Source organism: Rhinoderma darwinii, chromosome 2 (genome assembly GCF_050947455.1).
Source record: "Rhinoderma darwinii isolate aRhiDar2 chromosome 2, aRhiDar2.hap1, whole genome shotgun sequence".
Classification (NCBI taxonomy): domain Eukaryota; kingdom Metazoa; phylum Chordata; class Amphibia; order Anura; family Rhinodermatidae; genus Rhinoderma; species Rhinoderma darwinii.
Window position 1 is genome coordinate 250,549,566 of NC_134688.1, and position 14,348 is coordinate 250,563,913.

The 14,348-nt window shown below is 41.3% G+C and overlaps 1 protein-coding gene and 1 long non-coding RNA gene across 23 annotated transcripts in view; one reads left to right on the plus strand and one right to left on the minus strand.

The window, feature by feature from the left end:
- Positions 1-14,348, minus strand: part of LOC142742883 (microtubule-actin cross-linking factor 1-like) — a 236,195-nt gene that overhangs the window by 76,354 nt on the left and 145,493 nt on the right. For 17 of the 22 annotated variants that reach the window (XM_075853080.1, XM_075853090.1, XM_075853095.1 and 14 more), the window contains 10 exons: positions 11,787-11,945; positions 10,847-11,062; positions 9,644-9,793; positions 7,335-7,544; positions 5,770-5,919; positions 5,434-5,667; positions 2,404-2,607; positions 714-1,244; positions 419-595; positions 198-321 (listed from right to left, as the gene is read on the minus strand). In XM_075853080.1, the coding sequence (XP_075709195.1) occupies positions 198-321; positions 419-595; positions 714-1,244; positions 2,404-2,607; positions 5,434-5,667; positions 5,770-5,919; positions 7,335-7,544; positions 9,644-9,793; positions 10,847-11,062; positions 11,787-11,945 (2,155 nt within the window). The remainder of the gene's footprint in view (positions 1-197; positions 322-418; positions 596-713; positions 1,245-2,403; positions 2,608-5,433; positions 5,668-5,769; positions 5,920-7,334; positions 7,545-9,643; positions 9,794-10,846; positions 11,063-11,786; positions 11,946-14,348) is intronic. The other 5 variants (XM_075853093.1, XM_075853091.1, XM_075853088.1 and 2 more) reach the window with 1 other exon arrangement.
- The window catches only part of LOC142742888 (uncharacterized), a 62,467-nt gene that overhangs the window by 29,194 nt on the left and 18,925 nt on the right, over positions 1-14,348 (plus strand). The gene's annotated exons all lie outside the window — the stretch shown is intronic.

Sequence of the window (14,348 nt, forward strand, 5' to 3'; positions counted from 1 at the left end):
ATACACTTAGTTATACACAAGAATACTTGCTATGGTACGTTTCTTGACAGAGCCCATGAAAATATCTGGCCATACAGTAGGTATGAAAATTCAGAGATAGCAGGAGCTCCCGATTCTCAGTGAATGTTTTGCTTCTTGATCATATCGGCTCTTATCTCTGTGACAGATTAACTTTAAATGTTGACATTTACACTCACCAGCTGTTGTCTGGATCTTTTTGCAGTCTGGCGATGGATCTCCTTGGATTTCCAGAAGACCACGGACAGCCTTATGAACTTTCTCTACTTGCACTTGATGCTCTGCAATATCACACTGCATGATCTGAAAAATACAATGTTTAGAAATCATTTCTCTCTCACAACAGAATCAGACCTCCAACGTATTTATCTGTGTTGATTGCCGGAGATGATAGATTTACCTTTGCTTTCTCCAGTTGAGACTGGAGAGCAACTGGATCCGATGCTACTGGTTGTGAAAGTAACTTTTCCACAGATAGCTCTGCATTCTGCAGCCAGCTTACTGCTGCATCTGAACCCTCTTGAAACTGCTGGTACCGGTTCAATAAAGAATTTAAATGAGTTCCCAGCTTTGAGCACTGTAAAAAAAATCAAAAATATATACCGAATATTTACCGTACATTTTTTTCCCCTGATTTCTGTGGAAACAAAAGGATTAGAAATTCTGATTTATTTGTAACCAACATGAACGGTTACCTTTGAATGCAAGGCACTGTATCTTTTTGAAGCATCTTCAAGTTTATTTTTCACCAAAGCTCCAGCCACCTGCACCTCCAAATCTTCATTACACTGTTCAGCAGCTGCTTTTTCTGCATCGATGACTTTCTGCCCCGCAATTGTAATGTATCGCAAATCCCCTTTGTGTGAAATCACATCTTCAGAGAAATCGCCTTGCCGCGGCAATAAATTATGCAAGGCTATAAAGTCTGCTTCCCCGTTCTGCATGCGGTCTAATTCGCTCTCACTTTGTTGCAGCCAGCTCTCAAACTCTGCATGGTCATGAATGAAGTTTTTCAGGTCATCACGCAGACTTTGCGAATGTTTCAGTTGTAACTGGGCTTGTGACAGTGAGGTAGCATATTCCTCCTTCAAACGTGCCAGCTGGTTCTGCAACCGTTCTCTCTCTTCAGGGGATAATGTACTACCATGTTTATCTAAGAAATCTTCTGCCGATTGTATGGTCAAGATGAAATTTTGCTGTTTGGCTAACATTTCTTGATGCTGCGTCTACAAAAGGAGCAACATCGTAATTAGAGTAGCAATGCATGAAAGACGTACTACCTGAACATTAAAGCCCCTTAGCCTAACGTCAACTTATTATTTCTGTAAAATTCATATGGCAAAAGCCAGTCACCAGGAAGAAACTTGCCCCTGCCAGCCCTGTATTACTTCTGCAGCTGAATGCACACATCCACTACAGAGTACCTGGGACCAGTCTGACACTGCCATCTACTTGGCAGTGTAGGTAAAATCTTGTTCATGCTGGTCAGAGAGAAAACACAGCAGATGCCATCATTTTTATCCTAAGTAGCTGTAAGCGAAGACTGATGCAGGAACAGGAAGAGTCATGCAGTAGCCTCTGGTAGGTAGTCTGATAAATCACAAGGGAGGCATCTGGGGCTGCGACTTCTGCACTGGCGACTGCCCAGGGATGAGGCTACTGCGAGGCAGAATCTCAGAGTAATTAGAACCACCCGCTGGGAATCATCATGTATGAACATACTTTTTATTATACCTCTCACTTCATTCTGCTGGCTCTTTGTAGCAGAGCTGAAATCTCAGAGTGACATATCATGGAGCATTCAGGGTATATTGTTGTTAACGTCTAACACTACTAAGATGGCTCATTATATTGTATATTATTTGTCTATCCACAGATTTTAGCTATATAGCCTTGGATAACTAAACATAGTTGAGGTGGCAGTGATTTGGATGGACACTTCTTATTAGAAGCTTTCTATATATTTTATCTAATCATGAAGAGATAAATGTAGATGTATTTAGTAGGTTAATGCTTGTAAATCTGTTTGTATGACACATTATCATAACAACAAGCTTTAGTTATATAGCTCCAGAAAATTCCATAATGGCAGAACGCATAACAAAATGACAAGACAAATTAAAGAAAGCTTTTCATGATCTTCATAAATCTGACTTTATTATACATTCTCATGTTACAATGCCTTTATGGGAATCAGGTACCCCCCCCCCCACCCCACCCAAGAATAACCATAAAACAAACATTTAAGGGTAAAACATGTTGAGGGAAAATGTCTTGGCTCACAGGACGCCCAACTTAAAGTCTGACATGTCTTTACCACTTGTTAGAGCTATTCTAAAACTGTAGGAATATTTGAAAGGAAGACATATCCATTCAGTCACTCACCTTTTTCCTCTCATACAAGTCATTGATTATGTCAGCAGCATCTTCAGGAGTACATACAGATGAGAACACTTTCTTCCCAGAATCTTTTCCATCAGTAACACTGGCTTTCTGCTGGTTGCTTTTATTTGGGATAGAAGGAAGTACCTGACACAGGAGAGATTCAATCTTTCCTAGATTTTCCTTCAGCTCTTCAGCAGTTTTAGACTAAAGGTAATAAAAGCAGCGAGAGGCATAAATATAAATCACAGATCTGTCAAAGCATCTGGAGAAAAACAGAACATTTCAAAATAAAAGGTAGAAAACCGTTGGCTAAAACGTGTGGGAAAACCAAGCCTTTCCTGATGTAAGAAGTTGGCATAATTTTCCTATGTTGCCCCTACAAATAATAATTGTTAAAAATATGCCTGGAAAAACAACGTATGTTGGTAAATTCATCGGTCTTAATCAATGGAAATTGATTCCATTAAATCTAACAGAGGGCGTTCATCACGATGTGAGAATCCGTCAGGGGTATACTTTGGGAGAACTCGATGTTTACGAAAGGCTGCAACATATCCCACTGTATGTGTGGGAAATTTCACCCATAAGGCTACCTCCTCCTCTCTGTAGCAGGACCAAAGAACTGCAATAGCAACACTCAATTACAATCCTCCTCACCGAGAGCCATAATGCCCTTCTCGTACCAGCACTTGCCCGTACATATGAATATGACCACATCACAGTGCCAGGTGTCTTACTAGTACCCTTGAGCACTGCGAGTTATGCCAGTCCCATTCACCAATCGACAGGGTCTGCTCCTGGACGATATCCCGATACGCAGCTAGCAGCTCAAGGAGATGGGGTCTGAAGGCCATGCCGGCAGCAGGCCAATGGTGTGGCGGGGGATGGACAGACGAGAAAACGGATCGAGGATAGTACGAGAGTGCTGGAGGCAGTACTGGAACTTGGGATGGGGAGCGCCCACGTGGGAGAAGGAGCTGAACTGTGGCTACGAATGCTATGGACCAGCAAGGTAATGAACGGAGTGTACTGGGGACTATGTGCACTCTAGGCACATGATGGCAGGCATGAGGGCATATAGCTCACTCAGTGTACGACGTTCCCTTCATTATAGTATTGTTGGAGGCAGCAGTTGGGAAAACCTCTCGACATATACGCCCAACAAATGCCATACATTGGCATCCGCCACCCATAGCCTCCCATGTTAAGAAAACATATACCATGCAGTATACTTTTTTTTTTTATTAAAGGGATTACGTAGTCTACGCTATTCAATACCTTTTATTTTTTTTGCAATATACTGGCGTTTACCAGCCAGAAGGCGGCCAAAAGTACATGCTTCTGGCCCCCATCTAGAAATGGATGCCATGGACACGTTTGATATGTACCCCGGGAGCTTTCCTGGCATACATGCTAAACATAGGTGAAAAACGTGATGTCAACTAAATCCAGACATGGCAGATAATTTCCACAAAGGATTTTGCCTCAGATTTCATCCTATTTTTTCCGCTACAAGTGGAAGGGGTTTTGAAAATGCCATTAACTTGTGTTGTACTGTATATTGCCTGGACCCAGCCTAAGGTCTTGTGTAAATATTTATTGGTCGTTATTGATTAAATGGCACCATTGTTCACACAGAGTTTTTTTTTGCAGTCAGAAAAATCTGCCTCAAAATTCGTTCAGGAAATTTGAGGCAGATTTTGAACTACCTGCAAATTCTTGCTGCGGCGCTCAATGGCCGCGGGCGAAAAATGCAGCGAAAATCGCGGCAAGAATTTGCAGGTAGGTCAAAATCTGCCTCAAAATTCCTGAAGGAATTTTGTGGCAGATGTTTCTGCCGGCAAAAAAAACTGTGTCAACAGGGCCTAAATGTTACAAAAACGATTTCTCTGCCTTCCTTTGATTTCAATAGGATGTCAGAGGCAGAACCGTGCAGCTAAAATACGCCGCCAGGAAAAATCGCCTCTGCCTCCCATTCAAATTAGTGTGCGGCGGTTTTGGATGTTTTTTTCCCGCCGATTCAGATGCAGTTTCCACGTAAAAAACTGTGTGGACTGGGCCTTAGTTACCGTGTAAGAAATAATACACAAGCATCAACGCACATAAAATGGTATTAGAAAAACATTTTTTAAGGGGAAAATCCTTCCAATCTGAGCAAATGAAAACTCCTATTCCCAATTTATGCTTCAATCAACATTTACACTCTACAATGATAAGGATCACGATGGTGGTTGTCAGGCAAAGATCAAGCAGGTCAGAATCCAATTGGTGTACTATTTAAGCTGGACATAAACATTAGATAGCTGTCCATAACCGAGTGCTATATATCTTGAATCTCGACCCCCCCTCATAAACCTGCATGCTTTCAGGGAAGTAAAACGTTGCCAAAAATTTCTGGTGCTGTTTACCTCCCAGGGAACAAAGAAAATTCAACATGCCTAATCCTTGTTTTCCCTACAATACACATCAAGGGACAGTAGGGCTGCCCCCATACACAGCCTATCGGTAGAATATCTCAACATTTATCTAATATGTATGAAGAGTGTCACCGATCAATTTAGATTATTTACTAGAGGCTAAAATCTCTCTAAATGCAAGTTTCAAATAGCGCCCGCGGACCACATTGACTTCTAGAGATCTGTCGGGATTCAGTCTTTTGACAGCTAGAATAGCGCTGAATGCTGCACTATTCTTGACATCAAAATTAACTGAACTGCCGACGGAAGCTCAAAACATAAACTTGATCACACATACCCTAAAATCAAATCCATAAACAAAGCCACTAGACACTTCTTTCGACAGTACAGAATCACAAATTGCAAAATCCCCAAGGATGCTTTTCTAAATGTAGGTGTTTTCGCTTAATTGCACTAGATAGCGAAAACACACACATATATATATATACACACATATATACATACACATGTATGTACGTATGACCAGCTTAACAGGTGTTTGTCTGAAAACCCTACAGTTATTTCCATTGCCAGTCCAAGTGTCTCCGCTCTGCCAGAATTGGCTCAATGTTACCTTTTTGGTTTCCTCTAAAACGGCCGTGCTCACTGCAGACGCTAGCTGTTTTTCTGTATCCCCCATTTTTTCAAGCACGGACTGGTACTGTTCCTTAGCTTTCTGCAGCTTTCTTTGGAAGGCCTCTAGTTCATCAGGATTCATTTTGTTTCTGTTCTGTTCAAGGAAACTCTCTGCTGCTTTGATGGCGCTTAAAAACTGGTTGGCTCGAGCTTGAACATCCTTATGGAGTTTCTTTTTGGAGAAAATAAAAGTATTTTTAATCTGCTCTACTAAAAGTGTTAAGTAACTAATAAATAAAGTGAAGCTTTAAAACTAGACAAACTAATGTATCACCTGCATGCTCTGATACTGATCCTGAAGACTAGAGAGGTCCTGTGTGCTGGCACCGGTCTGGTGAGCATTCACAGCTTTTTCTATATGTTCGGCCCAAGAACTCAAGCCTTCTAGTTCCTGGGCACAAACCACCTGCTGCTCCTGAAGAGTCTAAAAGGAAATACAGATCTTGAGTGTACAAATGTACCTTCAAATAGCTTAAAACAGAGACAAAAGACACAGACCACACAGATACCACCAGCATAATGTCTGTATGAGTGGCACATGTTAAGACTTGCTAGCTTAGAATCTGTATGGTAGTTTGTCTATTTCTCTGTTCTACACGTCCCTGCCTACTAAGTGAGCACGATGTGTCCCTTTCACAACAGTCAAAAATTCCCTAGCAAAACCCTTTGCAAGTAACCATACAGTGGATATGAGTGTGTTAACACCAGTACCAGACTGAGGAAGAAACTCTTCACTGTTAGAGGAGAGAAACCTAGAAAAGCAAAGCAAACAAGAGGTTAAAAACAAACACAAACAAGGCAGCTTATAGACAAGGTTAATACAGACAAGTCAACAATGATAAAACAGCTGGTAACTGGCGACTACTGGTACTAAAGGAAAACAATACTTAGTCTTTCATAGTGGAATTATAAACTAATATGGAATAAAGTGTATACTAAAAAAAAGGCACCCATAAAAATGTGATAAATTATTACTAGTTTATATTAATTATCAAATCTATTTGTGCAATTTAGATAAAAAAAACAACAAAGTTACTTTGAAGACATGCTTATTGACGACTCCTTTTCTGCACTTGAATTCTGGTGTGAGCTTGTGGATATGCCTTAGGGCTCATGCACACGACCATGTTTTTCTTCAGTGTGCTATCTAAATTTTTTGCGGATAGCACACTGACCCATTCATTTCTGTCGGGCTATGAAGACATCAGTGTTTTTTGCGGATCCATTGTTCTGTTCTGCAAATTATAGAACGTGTCCAGTCCTTGGCAGTTTTTGCGGACCCCTGCCGCCAGTCAAGTCTATGGATCCTCAAAAATAAAGGACAGCACACAGAAGCCATCCCTGTTGCTAGGAAATGCCAGGGAAAAACGATCACGTGACCTTCCTATGGATGCGGACCGCAAAATACGAATGACATATGGAAACACGGCCGTAATAAACGAACATACGGTACGGTTGCGAAAGCAACCCGGAGGAATTACGGACCAGAATACAGACACTAGTATCCGTAGTTTGCAATCTGATCAACGGCAATGATCATGTGCATGAGGCCTAATAGGGGCTTTGAATGAGAGCAGATTACATTGGGCCAATCTTTATCAGATACTATTCTGTAGTATTGCTATTAAAAAGCTAGTTAGACATATAAAGCACATAATGCAAATTAGACACAGTTTCAATAAAATATTTCTGGAGATCTGTGGCCACAAAATTTTAAAGAGCTAAAAAATGTATTTCCACTTTAGGGTCATTCTATCCAGGCCTTTGTTAAGCTAGTAAGCAGAGTAGAACAGGTAAGCAAGCATGCTGTCCAAGCTTAAATCTCATGCTGAATGTCACCTGTCGGTCACGAAACTGCAAAACTTCATTCTGAGCCAACAATGTTTCCGAAGTCTCCCGAAAAGATTTCTGCAGCTGATTCAGAAGATGAAGCAATGTGCGACTTTGCTGTGGTGACAGATCTTGAGCTTGCTCAGAAATAAAGAACTGAACATCATAGGCAATGTTCTCCAGATCAAGCCTGATGTCTGCAACTGGTTGCTTCAAATTCTACAAGAAATGGAAGGGGGTGAAACTGGGGTAAGGTGAGGTTTACTATTGTGTGCTCTCAAACATCTATACAAGAAAAAAATCACCAATGAAGGTAACTGCATTAAAGGGAAAAATTCAAGAGCCTCAAAGCAACAGGTGTGAAATAGTGAGGTTCACTATATGGCCAAAAGTATGTGGACACCTGACTATCACATCCATATGAGCTTGTTGGACATCCATTTAAAAACAATGGGTGTTAATATGAAGTTGGGTCCCCTTTTGTTGCTATAACAGCCTCCACTCAGCGACCCCACTCTATGAGTTTGTGTGGTTTACCACTTTGTGGCTGAGCTCCTGTTCCTCCTAGACGCTTCTACTTTGTAATAATACCGCTTACTGCTGACCGGGACAGATCTAGATCACAAATTTCATGAACTGACTCATGACAAAGGTGGCATCCTATGACATAAAGATGCCATGTTTAAAGTCACTGAGCTCTTCACTATGACCCATACTACCAGTAATATCAGTCTAGAGATTACATGGCTGTGTGCTTGATTTTATGTACCCATTTGTAGTGGGTGTGGCTAAAACACCTGAACTTAATAATTAGGAGGGGTGTCCAAATACTTATGGCTATATAGTGTATCTCAAATTAGGAAAACTGCAGCTTACATATACTGGTGGGTAGTACCAAATATCTATAAAGATAATATCTCACAAATCCGAATACATTTATTAACCCGTTAGTGACCGCCAATACGCCTTTTCACGGCGGCCACTAACGGGCTTTATTCTGATACATATGCCTTTTACGGCACTGCATCTAAATAAAGTAAACAAATCTCCCTGCCAGAGGCAGCTGAGGGCTGGGGGCGTCCCTGCTCTGCCGGGTGAGATCGATATTAGTATCGATCTCACCCGTTTAACCCTTCAGATGCGGTGCGCAATAGCGAGCACCGCATCTGAGTGGTTTTGGAGAGAGGGAGGGAGCTCCCCCTCTCATCCCACTGACACCCGGCAATAAGATCGCCGAGTGTCTGTGTCTCCAACGGCAGCCGGGGGCCTAATAAAGGCCCCCAGGTCTGTCTGTAGCGAATGCCTGCTAGATCATGCCGGAGGCATGACCTAGCAGATGCCTGTCCGTGTAAAACGAACAGGCAGTAATACACTGCAATACAAAAGTATTACAGTGTATTATAATAGCGATCGGATGATCGCATAGTGAAGTCCCCTAGTGGGACTAGTGAAAAAGTTTAAAAAAAAGTTTAATAAAGTTAATGGAAAAAAAAGTGAAAGAAAAACCCACTTTTTCCCCTTACAAACTGCTTTAGTATTAAAAAAACAAAATAAAGTAAAAAAGTTACACATATTTGGTATTGCTGCGTCCGTAACGACCCCGACTATAAATCTATTACATTATTTAACCCGCACGGTGAACGCTGTAAAAAATTAAATAAAAAACTACGGAAAAATTGCTGTTATCCGTGAATCCTGACTATAAAAAAATTTGATTAAAAAGTGATCAAAAAGTCGCATCTACTCCAAAACGGTACCAATAAAAACTACAAGTCTTCCCGCAAAAAAAAAAGCCCTCATACAACTGCATTGCCGAAATAATAAAAACGTTACAGCTCCTCAAATATGGAGACACAAAACCAAATAATTTTGAAAAAAAAAAGCGTTTTTACTGTGTAAAAGTAGTAAAACATACAAAATCTATACAAATTTGGTATCTTTGCAATCGTAACAACCCGCTGAATAAAGTTATTGTGTTATTTATACCACACAGTAAACGGCGTACATTTAGGACGCAAAAAAGAGTGGCGAAATTTCAGATTTTTTTCTATTCCCCCCAAAAAAAGTCAATAAATAATATGTACCTCAAAATTGTGCTATTAAAAAATACAACTTGTCCCGCAAAAAACAAGACCTTATACAGCTATGTAGACGCAAAAATAAAAAAAAGTTATAGCTCTTGGAATGCGACGATGGAAAAACGTAAAAAATAGCTTGGTCATTCAGGTCTAAAATAGGCTGGTCTTTAAGGGGTTAAAAACAGCTGTACAATAGTTTAATATATTAGTTAGGAACAAAGTGATAATCTGAAGAATTACCTCTACGACATTCATCTCTTCTACTATTGTAGATGCTGATCCCAAAGCCCTGGTCTTTTGGCAGTCGAGAGAGAGTGAGATATCCTTTACCCTCTGCAAAAGAGCCTGCAATTTACATTCCAGCTCCTGATGCTCAGCACAGACCTTTTCCTTTAAATAAACAACAACAATACACTATTATATATACTACTAAGCTTTTCATAGAATCATAAATTATCACCTATCCGCAGGATAATTTTCTGATCGCTTGTGGGCCCAACTCGGATCATGAGAATGGGGATCCTCAACCACAGTGAAGAGGACATTGCACGTCGCAGCTGGCGAGCATGCATGCCGCCGCTCCATTCAATGTCTATGAGAAATACAGAAACAGCTGAGTACAGCGCTTAGCTGTTTCCATCATTCTCAAAGACAGTGAATGGAGAGGCGGGTGCATGCTCGACCGCCACTCCATTTAAAGGGGTTTTCCCATAAAGGACATTTATGACATATCCACAGGATATGTCATAAATGTCAGATAGATGGGGATCCCACCTCTGGGACCTGCACCTCTCTCTAGAACGGGGCCCCCTAATCCCAGCTTTTTGTGCTCATGCGGACTCCCGGCAACTTCCTGATTAAATGATCGGGACATGGTCGGGAGCTACAGAAACAGTGTAACGCGCTGAGCTACGCTGTTTCCGCAACTCCCATAGAACTGAACAGTAGTTACGGAAACAGCGCAGCTCTCATGCTACGCTGCTTCCGTAACTGCCATTCACTATTATGGGAGTTACGGAAAAAGTGTAGCTCAGCGAGTTACACTGTTTCCGAAACTCCCAATCATGTAATCAGGAAGTGGCCGGGAGTCAGCGTGAGCACAAAAAACTAGAACGGGGATTAGGGGGCCCCGTTCTAGAGATCAGTGCGGGTCCCAGAGGTGGGACCTGCATCTATCTGACATTTATGACATAGGATATGTCATAAATGTCATAAATGTCCTTCATGGGAAAACCCCTTTAATGTTCTCCTTACTGCAGTGAGGAGGATATGGGGGCTTGCACCGTGTTCTCATGATTGGTGGGGGTCCGATCGGTCAGAAAAATAATCAAATATGAGGATTGGAAAACCACTAAGCCAAACTGCATATAGATTGCAGACAACTCTAATAAATCACAAAACATTGCAGTTTTAACAGAGCCCCTGGTCGGTGCTCAAACTGACCTTTTCAAGCTCAAACACAGAGTGGAGCTGTTTAACACGAGACTCAGAAATATCTCTGATGGAATTAAGGGATTTATACAAGTTCTTAGCATCTTTCTCTAAAGCCAGGAGGAGCTGCGCTGGCACGTGAGAAGGCTGTTCGGAAACAATTAACTTCACATAGTCAAGCTCCTTGGCAACAGGAGACTCTAAATTCTTTAGTTCTTGGTCAAGCACCTGAAGAAAGAATGAATAATATAACCTCTATATGAGCAAAACGATCATTCACTTTATTTAATAAACCATTAGCAAAGATATCAATAACAAACTGACAATAACAGGTTATTGATCCTGCAGCGGATTTCACTAATTCTGACAGTGTAGCATCGATAGGGTAACTAAGACTAACTCTTTCAGTGCCAAAGATGTATGTCATACTTTAAATGTTTGCCACAACTAGATTAAAGCTCTTGCTTTAAAATTCAGGGTGCAGCGCTCGTTTCAAGACGAGGAGCAGCATGAAAAGTCGTTTTTTTTTTTATGGTTCTATGTCTGTGCAGGGAAGTGGGTGGGAGGGGGAACTGCAAATAAGACCAGGAAGAGAGAGCAAGAAAAACAGAGCTTGGTACCGTTACCTCTCCCCTGTGCAGCCTACCAGTGACAACAGTTGTGTGATATTGGAGAAAATATAGTATATTATTTATTTTGAAATTTTATAATTAAAGGTTTTATCTGTGTAATATAAAAAATAAAAAAAAAGGGAAGATAGTTGGGAAACACCTATTGTGGACTCACATGGAATAGAAGTACTATAAGTGCATATTCATATGTACCACCCGCACTTCTAAGAAATCCATCATCCAGCACTGGACGAAGTCGTCTTTTCCAAGAACATATTTTAAATCCCTTAAAGCGGTCAGCACTAAAAAGTCTATTTTAATCTAAATATATGGCCATTTACCTGTGCTTGTCTCAGTTTATCCTGGACATCTTGTAGGCCTGATAGGACAGGTTGCAGGGATCCCAGTCTTACTTCAATATCTCGAAGCATTGAAAGGAAACATACTAGGTTCTCTTCATGCTGAAGGCAAGCTTGTTTATTCCGTGCATCTTGAGAGTTCTAAACAAGAATATGCAAAAACATTAAAAGCCAAGATCGGCATGAAAACCCATTTTACGATAAAACATTTTTATATAATGTTAGACTGAATTTTACATACTCTGCCTCAAGGTTAAAGAGGCTCTGTCACCAGATTCTCAAACCCCTATCTCCTATTGCATGTGATCGGCGCTGCAATGTACATAACAGTAACGTTTTTGTTGTTTTTTTTAAAACGTTCATTTTTGGCCAAGTTATGAGCTATTTAATATATATGCAAATGAGGTTTGAAATGGACAACTGGGCGTGTTTACTGTGTATATTGTGTTTACGTGTATGACGCTGACCAATCAGTAACCAGTCAGCATCATACACTCCTCTCCATTGATTTACACAGCTGCGATGTGCAGCCGCATACACAGAGATTAACGTTAACCAAGTGTCCTAATAATGAATACACATGACCATCCAGCCTGGACGTCATGTGTATTCAGAATCCTGACACTTCTGAATCTTTTCTTTGAGATTTCTAGCAAGTGAAACGAAATCTCGCGAGATTACAGAGGTAAACGAGATTTCGTTTCCCTTGCTGGAAATCTCACAGAAAAGATTCAGAAGTGTCAGGATTCTGAATACACATGACGTCCAGGCTGGATGATCATGTGTATTCATTATCAGGACACTTGATTAACGTTAATCTCTGTGTATGTGGCTGCACATCGCTGCTGTGTAAATAAATGTAGAGGAGTGTATGATGCTGACTGGTCACTGATTGGTCAGCGTCATACACGTAAACACACCCAGTTAAAAACACAATACACGCCCAGTTGTCCATTTCAAACCTCATTTGCATATATATAAAATAGCTCATACTTGGCCAAAAAGGAAAGTTTTAAAAAAAAAACAAACGTTACTGCTATCTACATTGCAGCGCCGATCCCATGCAATAGGAGATAGGGATTTGAGAATCTGGTGACAGAGCCTCTTTAAGCAATCAATAAACTGAGAAAATACATACAATTTTTCAATAGTGAGCATACTCTCTACAAAAACTTGATGGTCCCACAAATAAATTAGATTACGGATACGGAGGACTTTTGTTTTACATGTAAATCTATTATTTTGCTATAACTGCTTAGAAATAGGTCAAAGCAATTACTGCAGCATTATTCTGAACATGGACAGAAGCATAATGAACACCATTATAAGTCATAGGGGTCTATCAGGATTCATATACTGTATTTTTCGCAGAATAAAAGAATACATTTTGCTAAAAAGTCCCTGCGTCTTATAATCGGCAGCGCCGAGCCCCCTGACCGCTTCTTACTTAACCCCTTCCCGACCCACGATGGTCCGGCACATCATGGATCGCGGAGGGGATGATGTTTGGAGCCGAGCCCGCTTCATACACTGCAGGTGTCAGCTGTGTTTTACAGCTGACACGCTGCTCTAACGGCCAGGAACAGCGATGGCGCTGTTCCTGGCCGTTTAACTAGTTAAATGCCGCGGTCAATAGCGACCGCAGCATTTATAGGGGTCTTCCCATGAAGGACATTTAGGACATATCCACAGGATATGTCAAATGTCAGATAGATGTGGGTCCCACATCTGGGACCCGCACCTATCTCTTGAACGGGGCCCCCTAATCCCCGCTCTATCTTACACGGCTCCGCTGCCTCCCGGCCACTTCCTGGTTTGGTGGCCGGGAGTTACGGAAACAGCCGAGTGCTCGCAGAGCTACTTGGTTTCCGTAACTCCAATAGAACTGAATAGTAGTTAAGGAAACCGCGTAGCACTGCGAGCTACGCTGTTTCTGAAACTCGGTAGCTACGAAAACAGCTGCATCCGTAAAAGTCGCAAAAGCCGTACTGCATCACTGCATCCGTAAAAGTCCGAAACTATTACAATATAGCATTATTTGACTCACACGGTGAACGGCGTAAAAAAAGTAAAACCCCAGAATCTTTGTTTTTTGGTCACTAGAGCTAAAAATAATAAAATAAAAAAAGTGATAAAAAAATCATATGCTCCTAGCATCAGAGTTATGTACGACGCTAGGAGTCCCTGCCGGACAACTGTCCCGTACTGAAAACATGATTACAGTACGGGACAGTTGTCCGGCAGCGAGGCAGGGACTCCTAGCATCGTACATAAGTATGATGCTAGGAGCCCGGCTCCCTGCACTGTGTTCGGTCCGGTACTTGCGGCCGAAATACGTCCGTCAATTACGGACGTAATGACCTCCTGTGAACATACCCTTATAATCAAGTGCGTCTTATAGTCCGAAAAATACAGTATGTCATGTTATGAACCAAAAGATATGACACTAGTGTAAATAGAGCCTTAAATGCTTTTTTCATTAAGATAAATGCACAAAGCAAGCAAAAAGGTAATTACACCTGCTGAGACGATGCAAAAGTACAT